This window comes from Lingula anatina, chromosome 4, assembly GCF_051362555.1.
Source record: "Lingula anatina isolate TDL-2025a chromosome 4, LinAna3.0, whole genome shotgun sequence".
Taxonomy (NCBI): Eukaryota; Metazoa; Brachiopoda; class Lingulata; order Lingulida; family Lingulidae; genus Lingula; species Lingula anatina.
In genome coordinates, this window is record NC_141770.1 from 2,546,372 (window position 1) to 2,571,317 (window position 24,946).

The window sequence follows — 24,946 nt, forward strand, 5'->3', positions numbered from 1 at the left end:
AGGTGCAAGGCGAAAATTTTGGCCCAAACTTGGATAAAATTAAAACGGAATAAAATAATTTTATTGAAAAATAATGACCCCTCCGACGTCATTGCGGGGTCACCTGTTACCACATCAAACTACCGCTCTGAACTCTTTGGTGCGGAACACTGGGCAGTCATGTCCGTCCCCTACATTAACTAGTCCATTTGGAATAAATGAAATAAAAATAAATGAACCACAATAGGAAGAAAATGTTAGAACTGGTTAGTTGACACCTTCCCTCCTCTTTTACTGTACTTGGGCTTAATTAGAGCGAAGGCACACTTACATTTGGTGGAAGGAATCTTGTCAGGGTGCGAGCCTGGTTTGCACGCGGCCTGATCCAGACAAGATTGCAGTGTGTGGTGAAGTTTTTTTTTTTTTTTTTTTTTTTTTTTTTTTTTTTTTTTTTTTTTTTTTTTGCATCAGAAGGCAATATGAACTTTTTGTGAGCTCAATACGACCCATTAGATGTATGTGTGAACCAGGACGAGCCTGTTTGTCCATTGTTCCTATGTCTGCACACGCCTTATCCGGACCTACGCCAAACTGGACGAGAAAATCTCAATTTTCACAAGTGGTCTTCTCCCTTTCCTTCATTCAGCGTCTTTTGCCGTTGACCTTCACTTGTTAGTGGTTATGACTTTTTACCATCATAATAACTACTGGAGTTGATTTTAAACCGAAATTATACCCTGTAAAGTTTGTCAAGCTGTCTTAGAAAAGAACATGGGCGCTAGCCACGGGTAATGATTAACACGCAAAAGTGTTGTTAAAACAACACACAGTGGAGGTTTTAAAGGTTCCAAACATTGTCTCCATTCATGAATGTTATGAATTTTAATTAATCACGCTTCATTCTTAAAAGCATTATGTCCAATCCATAAAGGAGGAGTGGAGTGGGAGAGAGAGAGGGTATCAAAGGTCACGTGAGCACGGGAACTGTGGCAGATTAATATTTCATTGTTTTATGCTATGGACTGCTCCCACCTATCAAAACTGACTAAATTCACTGTCAATGATAAATGCTCCCGGAGCATCGCGTACAGACTTCAGTTTGGAAATAGAAAAACTGACACGTTTATTATCAGCGGTATTTACACTTTTAAATATGTTCCACGCTCTAAAAAAATCAAAATCAGTCTTTCAAAATTGGTTGAACTTATTGCAATGTAATTACCCCCGTTTTTAGACCACGTATTGTTATTTCATGTCACGTTTCTTCATCCTCCTCGTGAGCGCGTGACATTTTAAACAACGTCATTATTAAATACTTTGGTCAGAACAAGTTACATCTGAAATAACGGTAGGCCTAACTTACTACGACATCTCATTTTCTCAGGACATATTGCATTAAATTCAATTCGATACACATCTCTTTTTTTCCCCATAGAGCCCGTCATTTAATGCGACTTTCCATCTGTTTGGCCCTTTATTCGAGTCAGCTCACATATTTGTTGAAATTTATGGAACTTTGCTCTTTGACTCCCGCTTGTTCGCGATTGGGACTGGGTCGCCATAGAGAGAAAACAAAAACGCTGCTTTTAAATGGCGTTAACGTGCGACAAGAGCACGCGTCTTATTTTAATTCTGTCATGCCTTAATGTGGTGTATTTGATGACATTAAGCGGTCACGGTAAGTGGACTCATCATTAAGTGTCGATAGGGTGGGAATGCCGTTTTGGGGGATGGGGGGGGGAGGAGAGAGAGAGAGAGAGAGAGAGAGAGAGAGAGAGAGAGAGAGAGAGAGAGAGATATGCATAGTTAAAACTTTACGGAAAAGATGAAAATAACACTAAACGGACATACGTTTAAGGTCATGTCCGAAGGAATTTGCTCTCTCCCACACAGGTTCCTTTTCTCCAGTTAAATCAGTTGTGTGCGTCGTGTTGTAGATGACAATGAGGCTTCAAATTGGAAACAAGTGATATATTGAAAATAATTAAAAAATAGCCTAGCTTGGACTGCTCGGAAATATAACCTCCCTTAGAGGGTTTCAACGAAGGTCTGAGAGGTGACAGACATGGTTATTTCAAGTTCAACAGTTGTTCAACAGTTGTTCTGCTAGTGCCTATACTGCCTATGAGTATTTGCTGTGTTTATTTATTTATTTATTTATTTATTTATTTATTTATTTATTTGTATTGATTCACAGTGTGTTCGTGTGTGTGCGGGCGTGCACGTGTATTTGTGTGTCTGTTTGCATGAGGGAGACTAAGAAAATACACGTGTAACTGATGTAAGAGAGAGATTTTTTCTGTTCTATATAGTTTACGATTCACAGAATTGATGTGAAAATAATGAATTCTGGGTAATTACTTATATAATATTGGAGTGTCCCGAGTTAAGTTAAAGGGATAAAAACTCTTCATATGAGATCCAAATTTCCGCAATAATACATTGCAAACAACACACGGAAATATAATCAATTTCATTTTACCACGAAACGGCGGTTATATGAATTATTCTTGTCATCGGACCGCGTGGACTTCATAGCTGACTACCCTTGTAATAGTCTCTTAAGAGATTTTAACTAAAAAAACACATTAAAAAATCGACAAAACCTTGACTGTCGGAACGGATACATAAACCATTGATAAGCACGCATACGTCAACCCGTTTTTCTTTCTTTTCGCCAAAATTAGGGGCTATTATCCCTTTAGCCATTGCGATATGCAACCTAGACAGTGTTTGCAAGGTGGCAACAATACATACCGTGCCTTTGTTCTTCTGAATATCCAATTCTATATTAATTTAACAACAGATTAACACACATTTACACTATATAGCATAAATATTTTATATTTCGAGCAATTTTATCGGCGTAAATTATTATCAATATCAAATTATTATTAGTCAACAAGAAAAGAGATATTGCTAAATATTATCTAATAATCAACTTTCACTCTCTCTGTTTTTCCATCCGTTGTTTTTCCAAAAGAAATCAAGAGTCTCCGGCATCTCCATAGGCAACGCCTCCCAAATAATAAGAGAAACAAACCAAATATTGCAAAAATGAAATAAACATAAGGAGAATTTAAAAAGTCTAAAAATAAATCGGAAAAATCTGTGCTCTTTTCATCGCCAGTACATCGCGTCCTCCAAGGCTTGAAATTATGAATTTGTGACACTTCTGTTGGCTGTTTCATCCATTGGACAAGTTCCTGCACTGTGATGATGTAGACGTCCTTGTAAGATGCGACGTATTCTATGAATTGTTTGACGATGTCCACCCCCTCGGGGTGGCTTTTAAACCAGCTGGAGTGAAGAAGCAAACACAAGGGGGCGCGGTTGTTCTCATAGTGGAGATTAAAATTATGGACGTAGAATTCAAAGACGTCTTCATCCTCGGAAAAATCACACCCCAAAGCGTCGGCCCCGTTGCAGCTTTCCCCCGTCTCTTTCCTGAACGGGCGATTCACGGGCACTGCCCAAAACCCGGGGTAGGACCCCCTGGGACAGTTTAAGCTCCCCACGCGGCCGTTGTCGCAAACCGTCCCAACTTGAGGCGGGAAATCCAGGGTGTACGGAAACAGCGGAAGGGATCGATCCTTAAAATGGAGCGAGCCTGTCAGCATTGATTTATCGTACACGAAATTATTATCGTACAGAGCTTTGTACATGTTGTCCCCACCTATGCTCATGAACGGCACTCGTACACCAACTAAATCGCCTTCTGGTATTCCTGCCCTTTGGGAAATCTTCCGTCGTTGCCCTACCATCTCTTTTACGTAGTCTTTATATGTAGCGTTCCCACTCCACCATTGCTCAGGGTAGGTATGACTCAGGGAGTGCACCGCTATTTCAAGACCTCGACCATGGAGCTCTTTTGCCACTTCATACTGGGTCTCTAGACCAAATCCGTCGGCGGCGTCTGACACGAAGAACGTGCCCCCTATGGGGCATCCGTTGGGATTCTTGTACTTGGGATTGAAGATGGCCCGGAAGTAGTCGATGTTGACAGAGTGTACTGCGTCGTCAAAGGTGATTAAGATCACTTGAGGCGTCTTGGACGGTTCGATGTTCCCCGGGGGATTCGAGCTTGGGCAGTGACACTTGGGAATGTGACACTCGGACGGGGCACACGTCTCAGCGTCCGGTGCGCGTCCCAGTTCATCCGCGTTAACTGTCCCAGCTCCTTGAAGAAATAGACACAAGCTGACGTAGTGATAAACCCACAGTAGAAACGGCAGCGAAGAATATATAATCTTCATTCCGATCTCGTATCTCATAAAACGTGGGGCATAAAACCCTGAGAGAGAGAGACAGCGAGGCAAATACGTCGCGACAAGTGATAAAGCTCCCTTATGGTATTATAAAGTACTTGCCAGGTGAAGGCCAAACCATCAACAGGATATTAAAGCAGTCTCACTGTGTTAATACTATTTAGCATGGTACAGTATCAACATTATTCAGAAACGCGTGAGTAGGTCTTCTACAGATGTGTCATTTTGTCTGTTAAAGTTCATTTCTCTGTGACAAGCCTTTATTCAATCTCCCCGGCTGTAGAATATGGATAAGACTGAAGAGAAAGTGGCAGTACATGTTCAAGCGAGGTGTTTTCAAGAACTACATTTACTTTAAATCAAAGTTACATATAAATCAACAAGCACGCGAGTGTCCGCTCACACGTTAAATTGTCTCGAATAATAATAAGGATAGGTTATGTACTTTCAGCGTACTTTGTTCAGTCGACTCCAGTTCTCCCTAAATAAAGGAATTAGATAAGAATGATCTTATACCTTTATTGTCTCTTTCCAAATTTTATCAGGTTTGCGACCTTATTACCGAAATAAAAACGACTCGTGAACTTCAAATCCTACACAACAAATATTATTTCAATTTTCTTTCCGAGATGCACTGGACTTAGTAAAGTTGCGGTTCAAATCACTAGTACATCTCCATCAGGATTTTGGCTATTATTCAAAATCCACTTCACTCTTAGTCTAAATGGTTAAAAAATAGCTGCATTTCATGCATTAACTTCGATCTAATTTCACAGTAGACTCTCTACTATATGTAGGCCTACGTATGCCCCGTTAAATAAACTGACGCGATAGGCAGCGAATTCAGTTGAGTAAACTGTTAAATAACGTCACGAAATATAAACAAGGAAATTCAATGCACGTTGCGGCGCACCTGCACGTTTAGCTGACACATTGACCGGATGATAAATCTTTCAACCACATAAAACGACCCATTGAAAATTACCGAAAAAAAAAAATGAGAAAAAACACATAATTTGAAAAAGATTTCATGAAATTGTCATATATTGCCTCCGTTTTTCAATAAAATCTGACTTTAAATTAAATAAATAATTAATTAATTAATTTTTTTTTATTTGTTTATTTACTTTTGCTGATATCACAAAGATTGGACTTCAGTGAACTCAGTAACTCAGCTTATTGGACTGTGAATCTTTTTATAAGCGGGATTCAAAGCTAGTTTTATCGAATAACAAAATGTATCTTCGTGCCTTGGGCGAGAAAAATATGATAAGGAAAGACATATAAATTTGATCCTCAAAGCAAGTGGAGTTAGATTCAGAATATTTAGAAAACAGTTTTCTAAATTAATTGGTAAATATTTTGTAGTGAGCCGTCGGTCCTACGGGTTCTAAAAACAGTATTACTTGATAACTTATCAGTGTCTTTTTTTTTATTCACCAGTTCAAGTAAGTAGGTAATCTTATCAACATCCTAGATCAAATAAAATAAATATCACGTTCAATTTTCAGGATCATGTCTGGATGTTGGATGTCGCCACCAGGGGCGCTGTATCACACAAGACGCGAGCAATCAGAGTTGGTGTGAATGCGACAGAGGATACAGAGGAGAATATTGCGAGAAAGAAACGTACACGGGTATCATATTTCAAAATGTTTTTTCGTGACCATTTTTTGTCGAAATATTTTTTGTTTAAAAAATCAACCTGTTTGTATTTTATTTCGCACAGAGCCTATATATTTTTTTATTCTTCTTGTTTTCTTAACAGTAAAAAAACATTATCATGTAATCATGTCGTATTGCGACCCGTTATCCTATGAGTAGCCTTTTTTTCGGGGAGGGGGGGTGGGTCAGATCTTTTGAGAAAATCTCACATTATATGCCGTATATTTTGAGACCAAGACCCTGATCGTGCAGAAACCGTTTTCTCCTTATCCTGCTTCTGAAACTCAAACGTCTTCAGTATAGTATTTGAAGACCAAAACTAGAAGCTAAATTCTAGTATTATAAAATAACTTGTTCATTTTCTCAGCAAAACCGCACAATTCATTTCGTAGGACACGTGAATGTATTTTAATTGCTCCCGTAACTAATGGCTCGAGTTTCTAAAGATAAATTAACCTGCGGCTGAAACCAACATGGCAAATAAACTATTCAGTTACACTTCCTGACTAAGACATAACAAACAAACTCTTAATCTCTGCTGCGCAGAATACCACAGCTATGTGGAACGCAGGACGTCCTGCTGACAGACCTCATTAAACAAAACGCAGAAAAAAAATTTATGAAGAAATTTGTTACTCTCTTGCACAGCGCTCGAGTAGTAAGTAGTGTTGTCCGAGTTGGTGACCTTTTTTTTTTTTTTTTTTTTTGCTTGACTTGGAACGAAAACTACATGTAGAAGAGGAGACGAAGAGGCGATTATTTGATTTTTTTTATACTATATTTACCTAACAGTTTACCTCTCCAGTTTAACTAATGCTACTCGCTTAATAAAAACCTTGCTTGCTATTTTGCTATATTGTTTTAGCCCTCTATCTGATACGATTTTTAACCCTCGCTTCTGTAGTCTCGTAAAAATGTGTGGTGTATTATAAAAATACCCCGAAAAGAGAGTACAGCTGTCACGAGTAAGAACTGAATTAGCGTGGGACTAAGTCATGTAACAGCATAGTGGGATAAACAAAGTTTTTTTTTTCTCTTTTTGGTTTTGAAGAAAGAAAAACATACAATATAGAATTCCAAGTCATTGGGAAGATAAATGACTACCGGCGAAATCGGACATACTTCGAAGAGGAAATATCGACGCTGGTAAAATTTTATCTATTTGATTATCCATAAGATTCATCGGGGACTATTTTCGTAAGTTGCACCTAGAAGAATGGACCTCCATATTTCTATTCAATTTCTTTAACCGGTTTTAGAAAATAATAGGGCAGTAGTTATCATTTTTAGGATGTACGTTTGTCAGTTCGGAAGGTAAGATATATAGTTCTAAGCATCTGTTTTAAAGAACATATTCAACTACATTGTGCGGGTTGAGTGTGTAATATTGGGCATGTTATACGATATCTTTTACTTTGAAGCAATTTTAAACACCCAAACAAATGTTAAAAGCAATTTTAATGGCGTTACATTTGGTGTTTTCTGTTCCTTATTTTTAGCTCCTTCAAGTTTACCAAGGAGTTACTGGGAACGGACTCGTCAACGTTGCCGTAAACAGCGTCAGAGAACGGTATGGCCGGGTCTATAACGAATTCCTAATATTATTGTCACATTTCTATTTAGGCAAGAACGATGTCTTGCTGTTTTCACATTTGTTCATTTTCCGAAGTAAATGCAGCTGCGTTTCTCTTTAATTAAATTTATCGAGCTCGGTATTTATGAGACGCAGTGTTTGACTTACACAGTCATGAGAAATCATGCATTAGTACAAATAATTTTTTTTAAATTTAAAAATAAACAAACATATAAATAAATAAATAAAAAGTTTAATTAATTAATTAATTCATAAAAATAAATAAATAAAAGAAATTCATGGAAAAAACACGCCCAACCGTAACATATGAAACCTGTTACAACAACAACAAGAACCAAAACCCAAAGCCACAAAAACAACCATATTGCGCACACAAAGGCGCGGGCTGACGTTAGCTGAGCATTGGTTTCCATTTAGGCAGACCACTATCTCGGTGAAATCCACGCTGTCTTTCATCCTGTACTTCGACCAACCCTCGGACGCCAGCAGTTTAAATCTCCCCGGGGTATTACTACGGCAGCTGAAGATGGGGACCCTAGGCCCGTATAACGTCACCACACAGGCCTTTATCTACCAACAAGTTCAACCCAGCAAAGGTAAAAATTATCTTATTTATTTATTAATTTATTATTATTATTATTATTATTATTATTATTATTATTATTATTATTATTATTATATGTTTAAGACAAATGCCCGAGTAAACTCTCTTATTACTGTGAATCGCTTCAGAAATGATAGAGAGATGTTCACATCGCGTTCATTTACTACGGTGACACGAATTTCAACGGTATCGTTGTTTCGCGATAAGGGGCCTATCTGCATATACGTGAATGTATCTTCTGTTTAACCCGATTCGATAATTTTTTAATAATCAATCACTGAATGTTGCCTTTGGTGAACGCCAAAATGTGTAATTGCAGGAACGACATATACCACGGATAATGGCATGCTTCAGTTTTATTCAGAATTGCAATATGTCTTCGTCTAGGTGGTTAGCTACTGAACAAATGTAGTCTAAGTTGCAAAGCTTGAAATCTGTGGCGACAATTAAATGTAACCTAATTGTCCGCACTTCACTGTGACCTTCCCCTAAAGTTTACAGGCCGTTGTTATATATATGGCAGAGGGAAACAGGAAAAGATCAACGGAACTAATAAATTTCCTCTGACACAGTTGGTACATATGTCCCCGCCATCCTATAGATAATGGTTTTTCAATGTAAAAGACTACTAGTCGTATGGACACCTCGGCCTAATGCACTTGTTCTATGTGTGTCAACGCCCGCAGGGATGAGACGGTCATTAAGTGAAAAAGTCTAAAAAAATATGGCGTGGGATCCAGGGGGCATCTGTTTCGATCTCAAAAATGATTTTTTGGCTCCCCAAAAAATCGGAGATCAGCCGATAGTCGCAAAAATCCCATTACTGCGCCTGGAGTGAAATGAGCCGGGGTCATTATGACAGTTCTCCGCCCCAACTGATACAGTTTTGCTGAACTCTACAAAGTTCATCTATTTTTTATATTTATTTATGTATTTATTTTGTTTATTTATTTATTTATTGTAGACTAAATAGTTTCAAAGCGGCGGCGAGCTGGTTTATGTTTGAATTTCATCTCGACGTCAGTGAATAGATCAACCATTATATAACGCACTAAGGGTTCCGTAAATCTTGCATGGACGCCGAGAAAAAAAATCCCACGTAAAAATCTTTATGACATAACTCAACAAGGGCGTTAACACAGGAAATCACTGATGTTGCGCGTCGTCAACTGTCGTCTGCCACAACTGAGCCGCGCTTTGAAATGATCGCCTGCTAATGAGTCTCGCATCATAGTAGTCCGTCACGTCAAGGAAACGGAAACAATTTACAAACTCAACGCCCGACATTAAATCGTCCCCGTTCGGCTAAGCTAAGAAGAATAAAAGGAACATATTTATGAACGCTGTATGTTCCCCACTCCCTATTTCAGATGGTGGTTTCTTTGGATCCAAAGCCGTCATCCAGTACATGACCATCACGGCGGCCGCTCTGTTGTTATTGTTCAGTATGGTTTTCCTAGCGTGTGCCTGGCTAACCAAGAGAAGAAATCAAGCCGAGCAGGCAAAGTAAGTTCTATCTCCTGTTTAATTTTTTTATTAATACATCTACCTGTGCACGTGTAGGCCTATTATAAAACTCATGTGTTGCTAAATTAGTTAAATTCATCCAATCTTTCTTCATTTCCCATGCTTTTAGCTCTACTTATTATCATTTTACCATAAGACCATTCGTTTCTTCGAGGAATTAGAATCTCAATACAAAAAGGCCAAAAGGTTCTTTTTCTTACTCTGTCAACTAAATAAATATGGAACGCATGAAAGACCATTAGTCTTATTTCTGTAAATTTGATAGGATACTCTCAACGCCTCCGGTTTCTCTGTTTTTTTTTTTTTTTTTTTTTTTCTGAATCTACATAAAGACAAACACAAATCCAGTGTTCTTTGATTTAGCTATTTTCTGATATTTTTCGTTTTCAGGAAATCTCAGTCAGTTGAAATAGTTTCAGATCCGGTCGGTGAGGGTCACCAAGGTAAACACTTTTTTTCAAAGAATTTCCTTTTTCTTTTTTAAATTGTTGAAAGCGTGAAATAGCCATGAGTCGAAACCCTGACTCATTCCCAGTTGGCAGTCGTAATATCATGTTAGAAAAATGTGTGCCCGACAGCAAATGCGCCATACAGGGTCTATTTTTATTCCACGATCGAAATATCAATTTACTTTCAGCATTCTGTACATTCTTTCACACTTAGCCATGTAATGGTAGGCCTAATTGTTCCTGGTTTGGTGGGTGTATGTTTAATAAATCAACCGTTGAAAATACAAGAATATTTTAACTGAAAAGGGAATAGTGTATTTTTCCGAGGCGTTTTGTTTATTACAATATTTTCAAACGGATATTTTCAAGACTAGCTATTTCTTTAACTCCCGGCTTAGGGCCTGTCTTTCATAAGTCCTTGATATATTTTAAATTTGGCTTGTCGTGTTTTTACAGGCGGTCTCTATGAAGACTTACGAGAAGAGCCGGGCGCCGTAAGTGTCTCCCTCGCTGCAGACCATCTCCCGACTCCACCACCGAGACCCAAATTGCAGCCTTCCCCAAGGCCGCCTGCTAGAGAGGCTACTCTACCCATACAACACGCAAGGCGGCTGTCCCACGAGCCTCTTACACGGTGCTCCATAGAGGAAACAGAATACATTAACTCTCCCCCTCCTGCTAACATTAATTCGAGAGCCGAGAAGGGGTATGCTTTACGGGGTAAAGGGCAGAACTTCTACGAAGGAAGAATTGAGGAGTCTCTTAAACAGTGTTCCTGCGACGAAGCAGATAATAATCATTCTCTTCCCACCACAGAAAATGAATATGTTCCGATGACAGGGAGTATCAAAACTAAAAAAATAAACAAAAATGAGAAGGATCATGTTGAGTATATCATCATGAAAGACGACTGCGGCAAAATCGAAGCAAGCGATCGGGGGCCCAAGCTGAAGGCGAAACAAAACGACAGTAATGAAAATATATACATAAATAACAACCCTCCCCAGGAGAACGCGTACTTAGAATTAATCGAACAGGAATCTAATAATAATTTCTTCCAATTTCCAAGACCGGGAAGTCGTCTGCATGCTAGTATGGTGGAGTCATTCGAGAAAACCGCCATGATGAAAAGCCCAAGGTCAAGGTTACCCGCGAGCGCAAGGTCATCGTCAAAGTCACCACCCAGGTCAAGGTCATCTGTGATGTCATCAAATGGAGGTTATCACAAAGAGTTAATGTCAGAAGAGATTCCAGGCGTTGCAAATCTTTGCAAGGTTGACTATAACAGGGGGAATGGGACCCCTCATCCTAAACAAAACAACATCATTAAAGCCTGCACGCTACCAAGTAAGCTCATGAAAAAGGAAGTCCAAAACACACCCAACGCCAAGTCTCAAAATATTAAACTGAAGTGTGCACAGCATTCTAAAGCTCCCTCTGATTCCAGTGTGGTTCACTTATGGCGAACTCCACACAATGAAGTCATACAGACAACACCTTCAACAAAACGTTACTGCAGACAGAAGAAAACTGACTCTCTTTGTCCACCGCCTGATGACTACGGTCCGCCATTAGATAAAGACCTGGGCATTCATCTTACACCAAGATCGAAACGCTACAATAAAAAGGCAACCACAACGTGTCCCGAGGAAGCGCCCTCTTTTGGTGGATTCAAAAAGAACACGAGTTGTTCTGATAAAGTCCTTTCATTTGGTAGACGTAGCAGCGGAGTGGTTAATATGGCATTTGCTGATGATCCCGTTGTGGATCTCAGCCCGCCCATCACAGTGGAGGAAAATGGTTATGATTTCGTGGAGGAGTACACAGAGATTGATGATGACGAATGCGATTCTCCAGAGGAGTACCAAGAAATTAATGATTTCGATGAAGATGAAGAAGAAGATCCTAGAAAAGCTGTTCTTCTTCCAATACGGATTAAGAAGAAGAAAAGTCTCACTGATGAATTACCAGCCTACTTCGCCAAGATAAAGCCAAAGACAACTCCCAGTGGTGATATTAAAGCATGCTGTAAAAAGTTAACCACCAAGAGTCTCTCTGATGATTACGCTAACATAGAGAGAAGGAAGCTGCCACCAATACCATCAAATAATTTAAGGCATTCCATTGAAAAGTAAAAATGTTTCAGCACTCTCTAAGATTGCTTTTTTTTTCAAAACAGATCGCAATGAAACCATGAAGTTTATTCCGTATGGGTGAATTTTGATGGAGGATTCAGGAAAAAGCATGATTCTGAGGGCAGAATTTTCTGAAAACTGACCCATGTCTAAGCCAAGCCTACCTACCAACGCTGTAAAAAAAGCAACAATCATGTACAGTAGACATTTATCATATAAAATGCTCTTTTTATTACAGACAGAAAAATATTCTTACAATATTTGTACAACTTCATTTATAATAAAAAAAGAGTTAAAATAAAATTAATAATTGACCGTATCGTTTTTACCTCTTTCCAAAAACAATGTCTTGTTTTTTTTACATTCCTGACGTTCTCAAGTGCATAAAAAATCATGTGCACTGAAATAGCTGACAGTCCTGTATTCATAAATGTTTTTAAAAAATCTGAAGTTCAGCCCAGTTGCAGCAATTATTCAAGGAATTATATCTGCCATGTCTATTTTCTTCATTTTGATCAGGTACTGAAGCTCCAACAGTCAATAATTCAGTAAAATATTGTCTTAATAAATGCAACAAGTGAAATGAAATATTCAGTATAACTATTTTCCTTCAGCGTCACTCACTGATGGAGATTCATTTCCTGAAGGAGAATCACACACCCTCAAAGATGGGCCCTGGTCTAAAAATGCCTGTAATTCATTGTCCAAATCTGCAGGGGTGTCATCATGACTCAGATGAGACACAGCCTGTGATTGGGCATCTTCATTATCTCCTGCTCCATCTGATTGGTCCCCTGGATTTGGAATGGAGATCCCCATAGCAGACCTGACAGCATCAGTGGATACCACTTCTCCAGGAGTCACCTAAAAAAAAATTAAGATACAATTATTAAATTGAAAATATATGAAAATACCTATGGAATTCTGGTGGCATTTTAATGACCAAATTGTGAAAACGTTGGAAGATTAAACATAATGCCTTTTCAAAAGATTCCCATAAGATATTAAGTTTCTAGTCACTTTCTAGTCTAAACAAATTCTGTGAAAGTAAAAATCTTAAACTGGCCAATATTAAGTCAACACACAAAATAAAACTCTTACAAGTTAAAATCACCATCACAATTCCCATCTTTACCTACCTGCTTGGTTAGTTTTGTTAACTGATCTGTCACTTGTCCAGCTAGAAAAAAGGTAGATGTATATATAAATAATATAATAATAATATGCACAAAAAAGTAATTAGTATACATACATGTATATACAGAATATATGTAATCATCTCCAATATGTGTAACAGACTGTCATATAATAAGTACATAGTAAAAATCAGACATTCAAATTTTAAGTAAAAAAATTGCTGAAATGCACCTGTTGACCCCTAAATAACCAGAAAACAACAACCAACAAACCAAGCAACCAGCTTCCAACCAGCAAACAAAGAACCAACCAATCAACCAACCAAACCACCACCAATACACCTCCTGTTCTCTCCCTACCCAGTGTCATCTCCTTGGCCGAGGGGCCCTGGATGTGGGCTAGGTGTGCGGGGGGTTTCTGTCGCAGCCTCTCCTCCTGACTGTCCCGTAGGTTCTTGATCAGATCTGCCGCCGTGTTCAGCTCCTTCTGGACCTGCTTCTCTTTGCTTTGTTTCTCTGTAGATAGAATGAGAGATGTGAAATTTTTTTTATTTTGCTTCTCTGTGAGGATGGAGGGTGAAATAGGAGATAAAGAATTTTGGAATTGAAATCGACTGAGATTGGATTTTTTGAAGCTGTATCAGTTCATGTGAGCATTATCCCTTGTTTGGCTAAAAATACTTGGTTGACTAGTTTGATAAAATTACTTCTTTGTTACCATTTGAAAGCTATGAACTGATATTCAAAATAGGCACTAAACATGTAGTTTGTTTTTTTTTTGCTTCTCAAAAATTATACAAGAAATCCATTTCAAGAAACAAAAACTTACCAAAATTGTCTAAGAATGACATATCAATACCCAGTTCTGATTCCAGGGATTTCAGTTCTTTAAAATTGATTTCTGGATCTGATGACTTCGTCTCTTCACTATCAGTCTCCATTTTTTCTTCATTTGGTTTGTCTCCATCTACTCCCTGTTTGAAACAAATGAAAAAATTCAGTATTTCTATTTTTTTTACATTCTCAGACAATTTTTATCAATTTCACTTTTCTCTTCCACTAAATTTGGATCAGCCAATTAATTATGCGATTACTCAGATCTGTTACAGGTTGAAACATTAGACCTGTAGGAAGCGGGATGTGGGAGGTCTAAAAGAACTGCCTATTTAGATCAAAGTTGGATCCAGATTCTATGGCATTTCAACAGCTGGTCAACAGAAGGGGTGTAAAGGTCGACTATTTCAATACCTTGTCTGTAACTTTTTGACCTTCATCCTTGTTCAGTTTCTCTTCTTGCTTTTTCTTTTCTTCTTCTTCTTTCTGTAACACAATAAAATATATTTATATACAGACTATGTATAAACTTAAATCCATTTAACAGACAGCTTTAATCCTTCCAAAATGTCTGGTTTTCTCAGACAAAATCCCATCATTTACTCATTTGTGGCGTATGTTTTAAAAATTGTTTTCAAAAAAAGAAAATGTACCTTTTTCAGCAGCATTTTCTGTGCCTTGGCGTGCTCTCCTCCAGTGAGATAATTTAACAAACTGTCCACCAGAGTGACCGTCTGGGTGCCGCAGTTCTCAACAAAATCCTTCAGGCTGGAATACAGTACTCTCTTAATTAAGATTTATTAAACTTACATAATTCTAAAACTGTCTTTTTCTTAAAATTACTTTCTCTTTGTCAACAAAGCTGAACTCTTAAGATCAAATTAGAACAATTAACATTTCATAGTGCTGTGGACAGTAATAATATCAGTATGGAAATGACAGTACTATTCAAGAAGACTTCCAATGTCATAAGCCCCCTACCTGTTGGCATACTGAACACCAGTTTCACAGCCGTATGTAGAGAGCAACAGGTCTGAATCCTCCTTGGAAAGGTTGGCAAACGAAGAGTCGTATGACGGGGCGAAGCTGCTGAATGGGGCGTAACTGAGGTAGTTCACTGGAAGAGTGGAGAAGTGGAAATAGTACATGATTACAAACTTGACAACCCATCTTAGCTCAATAAAAGTGATTCTCAAGTAACTGATATAGTTTCCCCCAATTTCATGTTATAAATGTATACTTACATCAATATTCTAACAAATATGTAATGATAATAACTTAAAAATTGGATATCTGCCACATATAACCACATCACAACATCACCGTCACCACACACAGACACACACATACATACACAGACACACATACACACAAACAGACCCCCCCCCCCCCCACACACACACACACGCAGAGACAACACACACAGCCCAATACCATACCTGGTTTGACTACATTTCTCTTATCTTCCTTGAAGCCTGATATAGCCCCCGTGCCCTGGCTGAGTTTACCCACCAGACCTCCTATAGTGATCACTCTCTCTGTTTCACTCACTGGAATATAAATCACATCAATAACACTAGTCTATACATGTGATATAGCCCCCGTGCCCTGGCTGAGTTTACCCACCAGACCTCCTATAGTGATCACTCTCTCTGTTTCACTCACTGGAATATAAATCATATCAATAACACTAGTCTATACATGTGATATAGCCCCTGTCCCCTGGCTGAGTTTACCCACCAGACCTCCTATAGTGATCACTCTCTCTGTTTCACTCACTGGAATATAAATCATATCAATAACACTAGTCTATACATGTGATATAGCCCCCGTGCCCTGGCTGAGTTTACCCACCAGACCTCCTATAGTGATCACTCTCTCTGTTTCACTCACTGGAATATAAATCATATCAATAACACTAGTCTATACATGTGATATAGCCCCCGTGCCTTGGTTCAGTTTACCCACCAGACCTCCTATAGTGATCACTCTCTCTGTTTCACTCACTGGAATATAAATAATATCAATAACACTAGTCTATACATGTGATATAGCCCCCGTGCCTTGGCTGAGTTTACCCACCAGACCTCCTATAGTGATCACTCTCTCTGTTTCACTCACTGGAATATAAATCATATCAATAACACTAGTCTATACATGTGATATAGCCCCCGTCCCCTGGCTGAGTTTACCCACCAGACCTCCTATAGTGATCACTCTCTCTGTCTCACTCACTGGAAGATAAATCATATCAATAACACTAGTCTATACATGTGATATAGCCCCCGTGCCTTGGCTGAGTTTACCCACCAGACCTCCTATTGTGATCACTCTCTCTGTCTCACTCACTGGAATATAAATCATATCAATAACACCAGTATGATAAACCCTCTAAACATATGTTTTATGATTAAAGTTGGCCATTATTTCTATACAAAACACTGTTTATTTTTAGTTTATTCACTGTTAAGTGTGTGTCCATGATAGGACCAGTCAGAGGGTGGCAAGGTGGGGGTCAACAGATTTCAACCAAATTCATAATATTGTTGCATATGGAGGAGATATTAAGATTGAAGGCAACAATCCCAAAAGAAATCATTGGATATAATTATAATATGATATTTTATGTTTTGGCCATTTTTGGCTTGATTTTCAGCTTCGGTCAATAAAGCCACTTCATAAGCAAATATGTCAAAACTGATGACTTTTTAAAATTAATTGAAAATTTACTTATTTAAACCAGCCATTTGCCATTGAGAATATGTTACTAAATTTCAGTTTAACCCACAAACTAACGAGCCATGCCCATTTTTATGACCCCACCCCCCAAACTCACTTTTCTACCAAGCAATGTTCAAGCATTCATATCTCTCTTTTTGCAGGCTTGACAGCCATAAAATTTTATAGAAATCCTAAGCATATATTGGTCTAATCATACAAAATTCAAAAAGTGTGTTAAACACAACAGAAGATATTGAAAAAGTGCCTCAAACTTTAGCAATTTTAGCAGAAAACCAAACGGCCGAAATCAAGATATCAGTACATTTTGAGATAATACCTTCCAATAATCAAATTTAATCAAAGACTCACAGCCAGGAATTCAAACTATGCTTTGATAACGGCAAATCTATCCAATTTTTATAAATACAAAATGGCTGCCATCAAATCTGCCCCAAAATACAGTTACCCTAATTCCTCAAAATAATCAAGAGGCCCATTTTTGCAGGTTTTTTATTTTGAGATCTGTAATACAGGATTGCTCAAATAATATTCTTTTCAAACAGAGCCATACAACTTCTGAATAAATTTAAATTACTAGTGACAAGTTATTCACCCCCCCCCCCCCCCCCCCATTTAATAAGTTATTACTGTGCATATCCAGTATCATCAGCATTGTGTATATACCTTATTTTCAGGGAGCAATAGAGAAAAAAATTACAAATGATTTTTCTAAAGGTAAAAGGGAATGACTTTCTCATTTTATCAGTTTTCTCAAGTGCAACACTAATTAATCCACTTGAAATGATTTATATTGCATTTTTCAACCAATTTTTTTCCTTTCAAATGATTCATAGGCTTTGTAAATACATGTGATATCTTGATATCTATATTCTTTTTCTATAAAGAAAATTAAAACAGAGTCAGCAACATACAATAACAGGAGGAGTACTTTATTTTCATATTATCAATTGGACAGTAAAAGAACAAAGCAGTTACTTTTTACAGGAGTGAAATCAAGTTATGAATCTCCAAGGTTCCAATATCACGGTCATCTTTTCCATATACTGAACACAACAGTGATGGGTAGTGTTCCACAGATTTTAATCTTATAACTGATTGGTCCCCAAGTTTCTTCTTCTGGTTGAGAGATCCAGGGTCTCCTACAGTAATGATAATTCAGCAATCTTAGAATAAGTGTGGTAACTTGAAGCAACATGCCACTATAGTTTAGTGTGACTGAACTGTCAATTGTCAATATTTGTCAATTCAATGGCGCCAATTATCCTCCTTTCCTACAAAACTGATTGAGATTACCAAGCCTAAGATGCACATTTGTTATGGGGGATTGACCCAAGGTGGCTCTAAGTCCAATAGAGGTTTGCCACGATATCCACTACTGCATCTACCTGAAGATGGCAGGACAGGCTGTCAAAAGAAAATGTATTTAACATATTTTAAACTCATGTTAATTGCTGTATAAGAACAATTACTAAATAATATTCTGATCAAACATATTGCATAAGTGTAAAAAAGGAAATCAAATATGCATGATTGTAGCTACCAGAATTTCATGATAGAAAAAGAAACAAATGAAAAAAAGGTAAACCCTTTTTCTTCTCCGTGGAAGTGTTCCAGGCATTACAAAGTTGGTGGTCACATCTGAATCTGATGAATTTGCCTGTGCAATTTCAGGTGACTTTTCTATTATTGTCTGTAAGATTGTCCAGGTCCAGGTTCACATACAGGCCTAGGATGTAAAATCTGAAAAATAAACATAACATCAATAAATGCTTTACAACAACAGAGGCTTACTGTGTTCAGAATAGAAACTATCAAGCAGGGTCAATCTATCTCAGCGGAGTATCACACTCGGGCTCAGTCGTTGTAATAAGCTTAATTGTCTGGCACGCCCCCTTGCAAAGCAACATGAACAACATAATGGACTGCAAAGTTTTCCTGATTTTACTAAAGTACCTTTAGTTACAAGTGCCCTGTGTAATATGTAAGTCTTGAAAATTGAAGCACAGGCAGTTAACTTCAACTTCATTGTAAACACACATAAATCTGCATAGTGAATATAAAACTAAAATATAAAAAACTGGCACAAGTAACATCCCCTAAAATGCCAAAACTTGAAACTGAATGTGTGCTACATACCTTTGATTCTGGGTAAGAAATTTCCTATGAAGCTGTCTTCAAGCTCAGTATAGTCTTTAACTGTTTGTCTTATGATAACACATGTAACAAAGCCCTAGAATTTAATGCAAAAATATACTTCATAAGTTAGCTACACAGTTAATTCTTTTCAGCATACATGTTTACCATGAAACAGAAATCAAGTAAAACTCTGTGAATTGAAATATACCAGTATGTCTTTTAAATTTGCTTATATTCTTTATATTACTGAATAATATTCAAACTTATTATTTAAACTGGTTTGAGTTTTTAGTGTATCTGATTCTAGTATATGTATGCCACCACTGATCACTTACCTTACAACAAACATCCAGAGGTAAATCGATGAGATGGATATATTGAGGAACCCAAGCCTGACAACAGTCTGAAGTGGTTCAACCAAAAATGCACATTCTAAGGACGACCAGCTGCTATGGTCATTTCTTCTTATATTCTGGTGCACACCAATCCTTCTGAGATGTATCTAAGCATCTCTAGTGCATGTTCTTCATAAATTTAAGAAAGTATTATATTTAACACTGTGAAGACGATGTGCTTTGCTCCACAGTTGCTCCGGTGATAATCCTAGTACCCGCCATGTTGAAAATAGGTCACAGAGTTAGCATCGTTATTTTACATTTAGTTTCTACAACATAAACAAATTAAAAAAATGTATTTTCGCTTCATAAGGTCGTCTGCAGGGCAAACATAATTATTTTAAGGGCTTTTCACAAACCTATACATGGTTTCGACTTATTAATTTAGTTGAAGAAACAGTTTAGCATTTAAGTAGTATAAAGAATATTCGTTTTTAGGCCCTTTTTAAAATTGTTATAGTTCTTATTTTACAAGGTTTAACACAGATTTTATTTTACAAAATTTATTTTTCAACCCTTTTCTATCAGCACATACCAAAATTATATGGATACAACCTGCAAAAAAGAAGTTGTGTGCATTTAAAGAAGGGGAGGGGGTCAAGCATACGGAAAACATGCCTTATTAGAATCAACCTTGTGTGGTCATGACAGTGCCTTTTCAAAAATCTGTACTGGGTATTAAAGATCTTTCCTTAACCTATCATGTGGCTTACCTAAATAAATCCTTATGATGTACATGATTTTTTAAAAGAATATTTAAAATTATAACTTTTCAAGAGCCAAAAAATGCTATATTTTGGCAAAATTGCCAATAAAAGATCTGCCCCCATATCTCTAAAACTAATGATCCAAAATAAGAAAGCCAGTGGCTCACAATATCTTTTATGTTGATGATTTACCACACCAAAAATTATTAAAATCTGCTGACCCCCACCTTGCCGCCTTCTGACTGATCTGTCTGGCTTTCTCATGGACGCGCTCTTAATTATTCTAAATGATCTGAAGAGTTCAGCTCTACTGACAAAGAGAAAGTAATTAAACTAAAAAATTACTTTCATCTTAAATCTTAATTCAGTAGGTCATACTTCATTAAAAGTGAGTACTTTTTCTATAATGTCTTTTCCAATCATTTACATACCTATTCCATCATTATCAGGATTCAGAACATTCAAGGTTGTGGTGCCATCTTTCTGTCTTCGTAGGAATCCAATCTGAAGGAGTAAAACAGCAATATAGACCAAACACATCACCAAAATAATAACAATTTCAGCCAGGCAGTTTCTGCTAATATATCATAGGGTCAAGCAGATTTCAGGCAATGTCACAGCTATTTGTAAATGACATCTATTTCAAATACTAGTAGTGAGTATGAGTTCTGTAAATCGTAATATGTAATATGATAATCTCACACAAAGCTCACACTTAGCCAGAAAACTAGACCTCTCCAAATCTGAAAACAAACCAGGTTTGGAGAGAGGAAGGAGACTGAGGGGGGTGGGGGTCTTACCCCCATTACAATAAAGCACCATGATATCATGGTTGTTTTCCAGTCCAGAAAAGCCAATATTCCCTTCCCGGGAAAGGCCAATACAGAACACAAGATCACACTTACCTTGCTATCAGGTCTCCTTAGGGAGAGCTTATCCCCAGCATCCTTTGCAGCAGCCTGGGCCTGGGCCAAGATCTCCTTGGGGGTCAGGTTGTCTGGTGTGGCCTCATGGACTATGGCACTGGAGGAGAAGGAAAAGATGATCTAAAGATGTGTTTACAAGCAAAACAGGTCAACCCTACTCAGTTTGATGCCAGTCTATGGAGTGTCTGATTCAGTTAAGGATATGGAATTTCACTCTCTTTTCATGTCCAATGTCATATCCACTGCAAAGCAAGCTACAAGTTCAGAACCTAGTTGATATCTACTCTAACCTAAACTGCATTCAGAGCCAGATGATCCGCTGACTTACTAGTCCACAGAACAAATATCGTGTGCACTTGACAACGGATTCACGCCTTCCACACTCATCATCCCAGTAGGGGAAGAGCAATTTAATATTAGCACTCTTTCAAATGGGTTGCACCATATTTGTTCCCCAGAAAAGTTAATCCAAGGATCAACTGGCTGTGAATGCAGCCCTAATGGATTCTTTCCTAGTAAATTATCAGCCTACAGCACTTGTATCTATGTACCTTTTAAAAAAATGCATGTACTACAAAGCTGTTTATTCAGACCTGTAAATGTTTGCCAATCAGTTATGTTTCTCACCTAGACTTGACTTGGACTTTCTTTGGTTTCTTGGGCTCAGTGTCCGCGGGGTCATCCTCAATGCCCAGCTGCTCCAGTGTGATATTCTGCATAAAGGGTAGGGTGCGTTTCATATTCAGGAGACGCTCCTGAAAGAATGCCATGAAATCGTCATGAAACTGCCATGTTAACTTTATTTCAATTCTTTGAGTGGGTTTCACATTCAAATGGCATTCCTGAAAATTAGCTTGTTATTTTCGTGTAAAATGGGATTTATATAACAAAAGCATAACTAGGTAAGTTTTCATGTTCAGAGGATATGTCTTATAATTGCCATGAAATGGTCAAGAATCTGCCAGGTGTACTTTGCATTCTCTTCTACTTAATTTGGACAAGCCAATTAATCAACTATGTTACAGTTAGTTACATCAGGCCTATAGACGGGTTTGTTTCATATCAGTGCTGTCTTACCCATCTTCTCATTTTCATCCTCATCCCTTGTTTTTCATGAAACTTGTGTATAGGTTACAAAGAGAGTGTTTCATGTTAGAGGGCTATGGCAATCATGTTGCCTTACCTTACTCATCATTTTCATCCCCATCCCTTGTAATTTCTTGGCTGCCTTGTAATAGATGGTGTCTGGTCTGTTGTAGGTCATGGCGTTGTCCAGCATCAACATGAAGTCTGCCTGAGATACAGAAGAGAGCAGGAATAAGGCGGCACTCACAACCAAAGTTGATCCATGGTTTAACTGATTCGTGGATCAAATATGGCTGATGCGCTCAAAAGTTACTGTGTAAACACCATGAGGAATCTATTCAGTGTCTATTGCAACAGGGTTTCAAGTGGGTCGGCCATATTTGATCTGCAGATCTGTTAGTCTGCGAATTAACTTTTGTGTCATAAGCACCAATGCTGTAAAAGACTATACCTACTACGTCCAATTAAGTCATATTAGTTTAGATGTCTGTGAAAAAAAAATTTACAAAAAAAAAAAAAAAAAAAAAAAAAAAAGTTTTGTTCCGTGTTCAGTGCCCATTGTTACCTTATACTCTGCAGCAGTCTGGTATTCCTCTCTGTCTATCTTTGCCTGCATGGTACTGAGATCCATGGGGTGGGAGATTATACTGGAGTACCCTGGGGCTATGATATCATTGACAGGGAAGGCAAAGAATCCATTGACATCTTTCCTGAAGGAGAGAGATACAGCACATGAATTCTACAGTCTCATAGGGCGAAATCAGAACAACAGGACGTAATTAGAACTAACAGATACAATGATCAAATATTGACATCCTTTTTGAGAGCTTACTGCATAATCCTTGGATCTGTTAGTACATGGATTAACTTTGGCTGTGAATGTGGCCTAACATATCAAACTGGGAAGATTTCTTGACTGAATTCATGAGTTAACAGAAAGAATTCACTTCTTTTTTTAAATATAACTGCAATTTGGGATCAACTGAACATTTTACATGTAAACTATGTTCACAGAGGCTCACTGCCCTTAGTCTTTATCTTTATAAACAATTACTAAGAAAAATTGAACTTCACTCTAAACTGACCGTCAGTTGGCAAAATTTGCCTATATACTTACAATTAGTTATTTTTCTAAATTTGCACAACTCTTTCCACAGCAGTGTCAAAAACTATCCACTGGTTCATCTGTCAAATGACCTCATCATGCTACAATGCTACAAAATGTTTTTGAATGATCTTCAATTCATTCAGAGACTTTGAGAAATACAATCCATCAATGGTATTCAGAATCAACTAGATCACCCATTAAATTACCTCATCAAGAAGCGCTGTAAGTATTCCAGAAGTGGTTTCAGGGGATCTTCAGATTTATTCAGTGTGCACGACCTCGGCTCTCGTAGCTTCCTCTCGTACATTTCTGCCGCTTCACGAGATGCCTGGTCATGTGACTGCAACAGAGCTCGCTTTGCAGGGGGTTCGCCATCCTCGACGTCGATCTCACTCTCTGTGGTTTCTTTTGTTGATTCTTGGTACTAGGGAGATAAACAACAAAAATATTCAGGTATGTCTACCTAATGTGGTGCATGCACTTGTACATAAATGGCCAATTCCATGATGAAACACTTATCAGTGGCATTTACAAATAAATTTAATTGCCTAATTCCATCATATGAAAATCAATATTTTTCATATTTTTAAAAACAATTTTGGGTAAGCTGTTCTATGCTTGAACATCACAAAGAGAGTACTGATATTATAAATGACATAGTGGTGGATCTTCCTATTGGTTATCATATGTTATTTAAACTGTGATGAAAGACATATATATTTAAATTAATCACAGTAATCATTTTGTTTTAATTGGATATCTTTCTGAATTCAAACTGACAAAAATTAATTTCCACGTTACAGTGGTAAAAAAAGAGTGTCAAAGTTCATAACAGAGCTAAGGACCCCAATAGAGCTGTTTTGAAAGAAAGTTTTAGAAATTATTGTGAAAACCAATACTTTAGTTTCACTATGGCTCTCGTGGTGACGTTTATGTTCATGGTGGTGATGCTTGTGCCTCTCCTTATCTTTGTCCTTCTCCTTCTTCTTTTTCTTCTTCTTATGTTTGTGTTTTTTCTCCTCATGTGGTCTGTCTTCTGACACAGAGGTTTGTTCTGCAGTTTCTCCAGACCCTATCTTGATCACCATCTTCAGGGGTTTGTCTGGAGAGAGAAAATACAGAATGGAACATTTAAATTTGAGAATTTTTTTATAATAATACATATAACAATGCTTCTATAAATAATAATTTCTTCAATGCACACCTTCAACCAATATAAATTGCAATAATTTGACACTGTTTTTGATAAATATATATATTTATATATAAAATTAATTTTCATTTTTCAAGCTGCTGCTGCAACTTTCATCATTCACTCGTCACTTCATGGACTATTTAATTACAAATAAATTTTGTTTGACACATATAACAAAAACAGAAATGGTTAGAAACTAGCTTAATTTGGATTTAATTTATTTACCATGTTTTTCAGACTGTTTTTCTTGATAGTCTTCCTCTTCGTCCCTCTCTCTCTTTTCACTTTTGTGGTGTTTCTTGTGTTTCTTTCCCATTTTGGACTAATCCTTAAAGTATGAATTTTAAATTCATCGAGAAAGAAAAACGATAAAAGGATCAGAACAAAGAGGCAGGTGCTACACTTAACAAGCCATTCTTGCGGTGTGTTAAAAAATCCATAGATGGCGGTTCTTCCAAGA

General features: G+C 37.6%; 2 protein-coding genes and 1 long non-coding RNA gene across 13 annotated transcripts; 1 reads left to right on the forward strand and 2 right to left on the reverse strand.

Moving 5' to 3' along the window:
* The first annotated feature begins 1,507 nt into the window (after window positions 1–1,507).
* LOC106158371 (uncharacterized) lies at window positions 1,508–12,536 on the forward strand. 9 transcript variants are annotated; one of them, XM_087010265.1, is made up of 8 exons: window positions 1,508–1,657; window positions 5,759–5,876; window positions 6,964–7,058; window positions 7,412–7,482; window positions 7,924–8,102; window positions 9,481–9,616; window positions 10,028–10,080; window positions 10,543–12,536. In XM_087010265.1, exons 2-8 carry the CDS (start codon window positions 5,771–5,773, stop codon window positions 12,219–12,221), a joined length of 2,319 nt encoding a protein of 772 aa, XP_086866391.1. In that variant the 5' UTR covers window positions 1,508–1,657; window positions 5,759–5,770; the 3' UTR covers window positions 12,222–12,536. The 9 variants fall into 9 exon arrangements, with proteins under 9 accessions (XP_086866391.1, XP_013389764.2, XP_086866392.1 ...); XM_013534310.2 differs by having other exon boundaries at window positions 1,514–1,657; window positions 5,759–5,884; XM_087010266.1 differs by lacking the exon at window positions 1,508–1,657 and adding an exon at window positions 4,225–4,352.
* Window positions 12,418–24,932, reverse strand: LOC106158372 (bromodomain-containing protein 7). Of its 3 annotated transcripts, XM_087010272.1 has the most exons (17): window positions 24,712–24,932; window positions 24,185–24,393; window positions 23,498–23,715; window positions 22,749–22,893; window positions 22,281–22,391; window positions 21,725–21,852; window positions 21,077–21,194; window positions 20,603–20,675; window positions 16,393–16,425; window positions 15,631–15,708; window positions 15,173–15,308; window positions 14,845–14,959; window positions 14,606–14,677; window positions 14,187–14,331; window positions 13,718–13,873; window positions 13,361–13,401; window positions 12,418–13,085 (listed from the first exon to the last, which is right to left on the reverse strand). In XM_087010272.1, exons 1-17 carry the CDS (start codon window positions 24,800–24,802, stop codon window positions 12,822–12,824), a joined length of 2,133 nt encoding a protein of 710 aa, XP_086866398.1. In that variant the 5' UTR covers window positions 24,803–24,932; the 3' UTR covers window positions 12,418–12,821. The 3 variants fall into 3 exon arrangements, with proteins under 3 accessions (XP_086866398.1, XP_086866397.1, XP_086866399.1); XM_087010271.1 differs by lacking the exon at window positions 16,393–16,425 and having other exon boundaries at window positions 15,631–15,741; XM_087010273.1 differs by lacking the exon at window positions 16,393–16,425 and having other exon boundaries at window positions 15,631–15,741; window positions 24,191–24,393; window positions 24,712–24,931.
* On the reverse strand, window positions 17,842–19,821 carry LOC147762057 (uncharacterized). The gene is made up of 4 exons (XR_015334120.1): window positions 19,405–19,821; window positions 19,070–19,163; window positions 18,519–18,673; window positions 17,842–18,337 (listed from the first exon to the last, which is right to left on the reverse strand). It is a non-coding gene; the product is annotated as an uncharacterized LOC147762057 (long non-coding RNA).
* Window positions 24,933–24,946: the final 14 nt, after the last annotated feature.

What these genes read in the sequence shown, in the direction of transcription:
- LOC106158371 (XM_013534310.2), top strand. Translation starts at nt 1,570, where the DNA reads ATGGCGTTAACGTGCGACAAGAGCACGCGTCTTATTTTAATTCTGTCA. An exon ending in GATGACATTAAGCGGTCACG is followed by an intron (nt 1,658 to 5,758) that starts GTAAGTGGACTC and finishes TTCAATTTTCAG; the next exon opens with GATCATGTCTGGATGTTGGA. An exon ending in AATCAAGCCGAGCAGGCAAA is followed by an intron (nt 9,617 to 10,027) that starts GTAAGTTCTATC and finishes TTTCGTTTTCAG; the next exon opens with GAAATCTCAGTCAGTTGAAA.
- LOC106158372 (XM_087010271.1), bottom strand. Translation starts at nt 24,802, where the DNA reads ATGGGAAAGAAACACAAGAAACACCACAAAAGTGAAAAGAGAGAGAGG. An exon ending in ATAGTGAAACTAAAGTATTG is followed by an intron (nt 23,716 to 24,184) that starts GTTTTCACAATA and finishes TTATCTCCCTAG; the next exon opens with TACCAAGAATCAACAAAAGA. An exon ending in TAACAAAACTAACCAAGCAG is followed by an intron (nt 13,086 to 13,360) that starts GTAGGTAAAGAT and finishes ATTTTTTTTTAG; the next exon opens with GTGACTCCTGGAGAAGTGGT.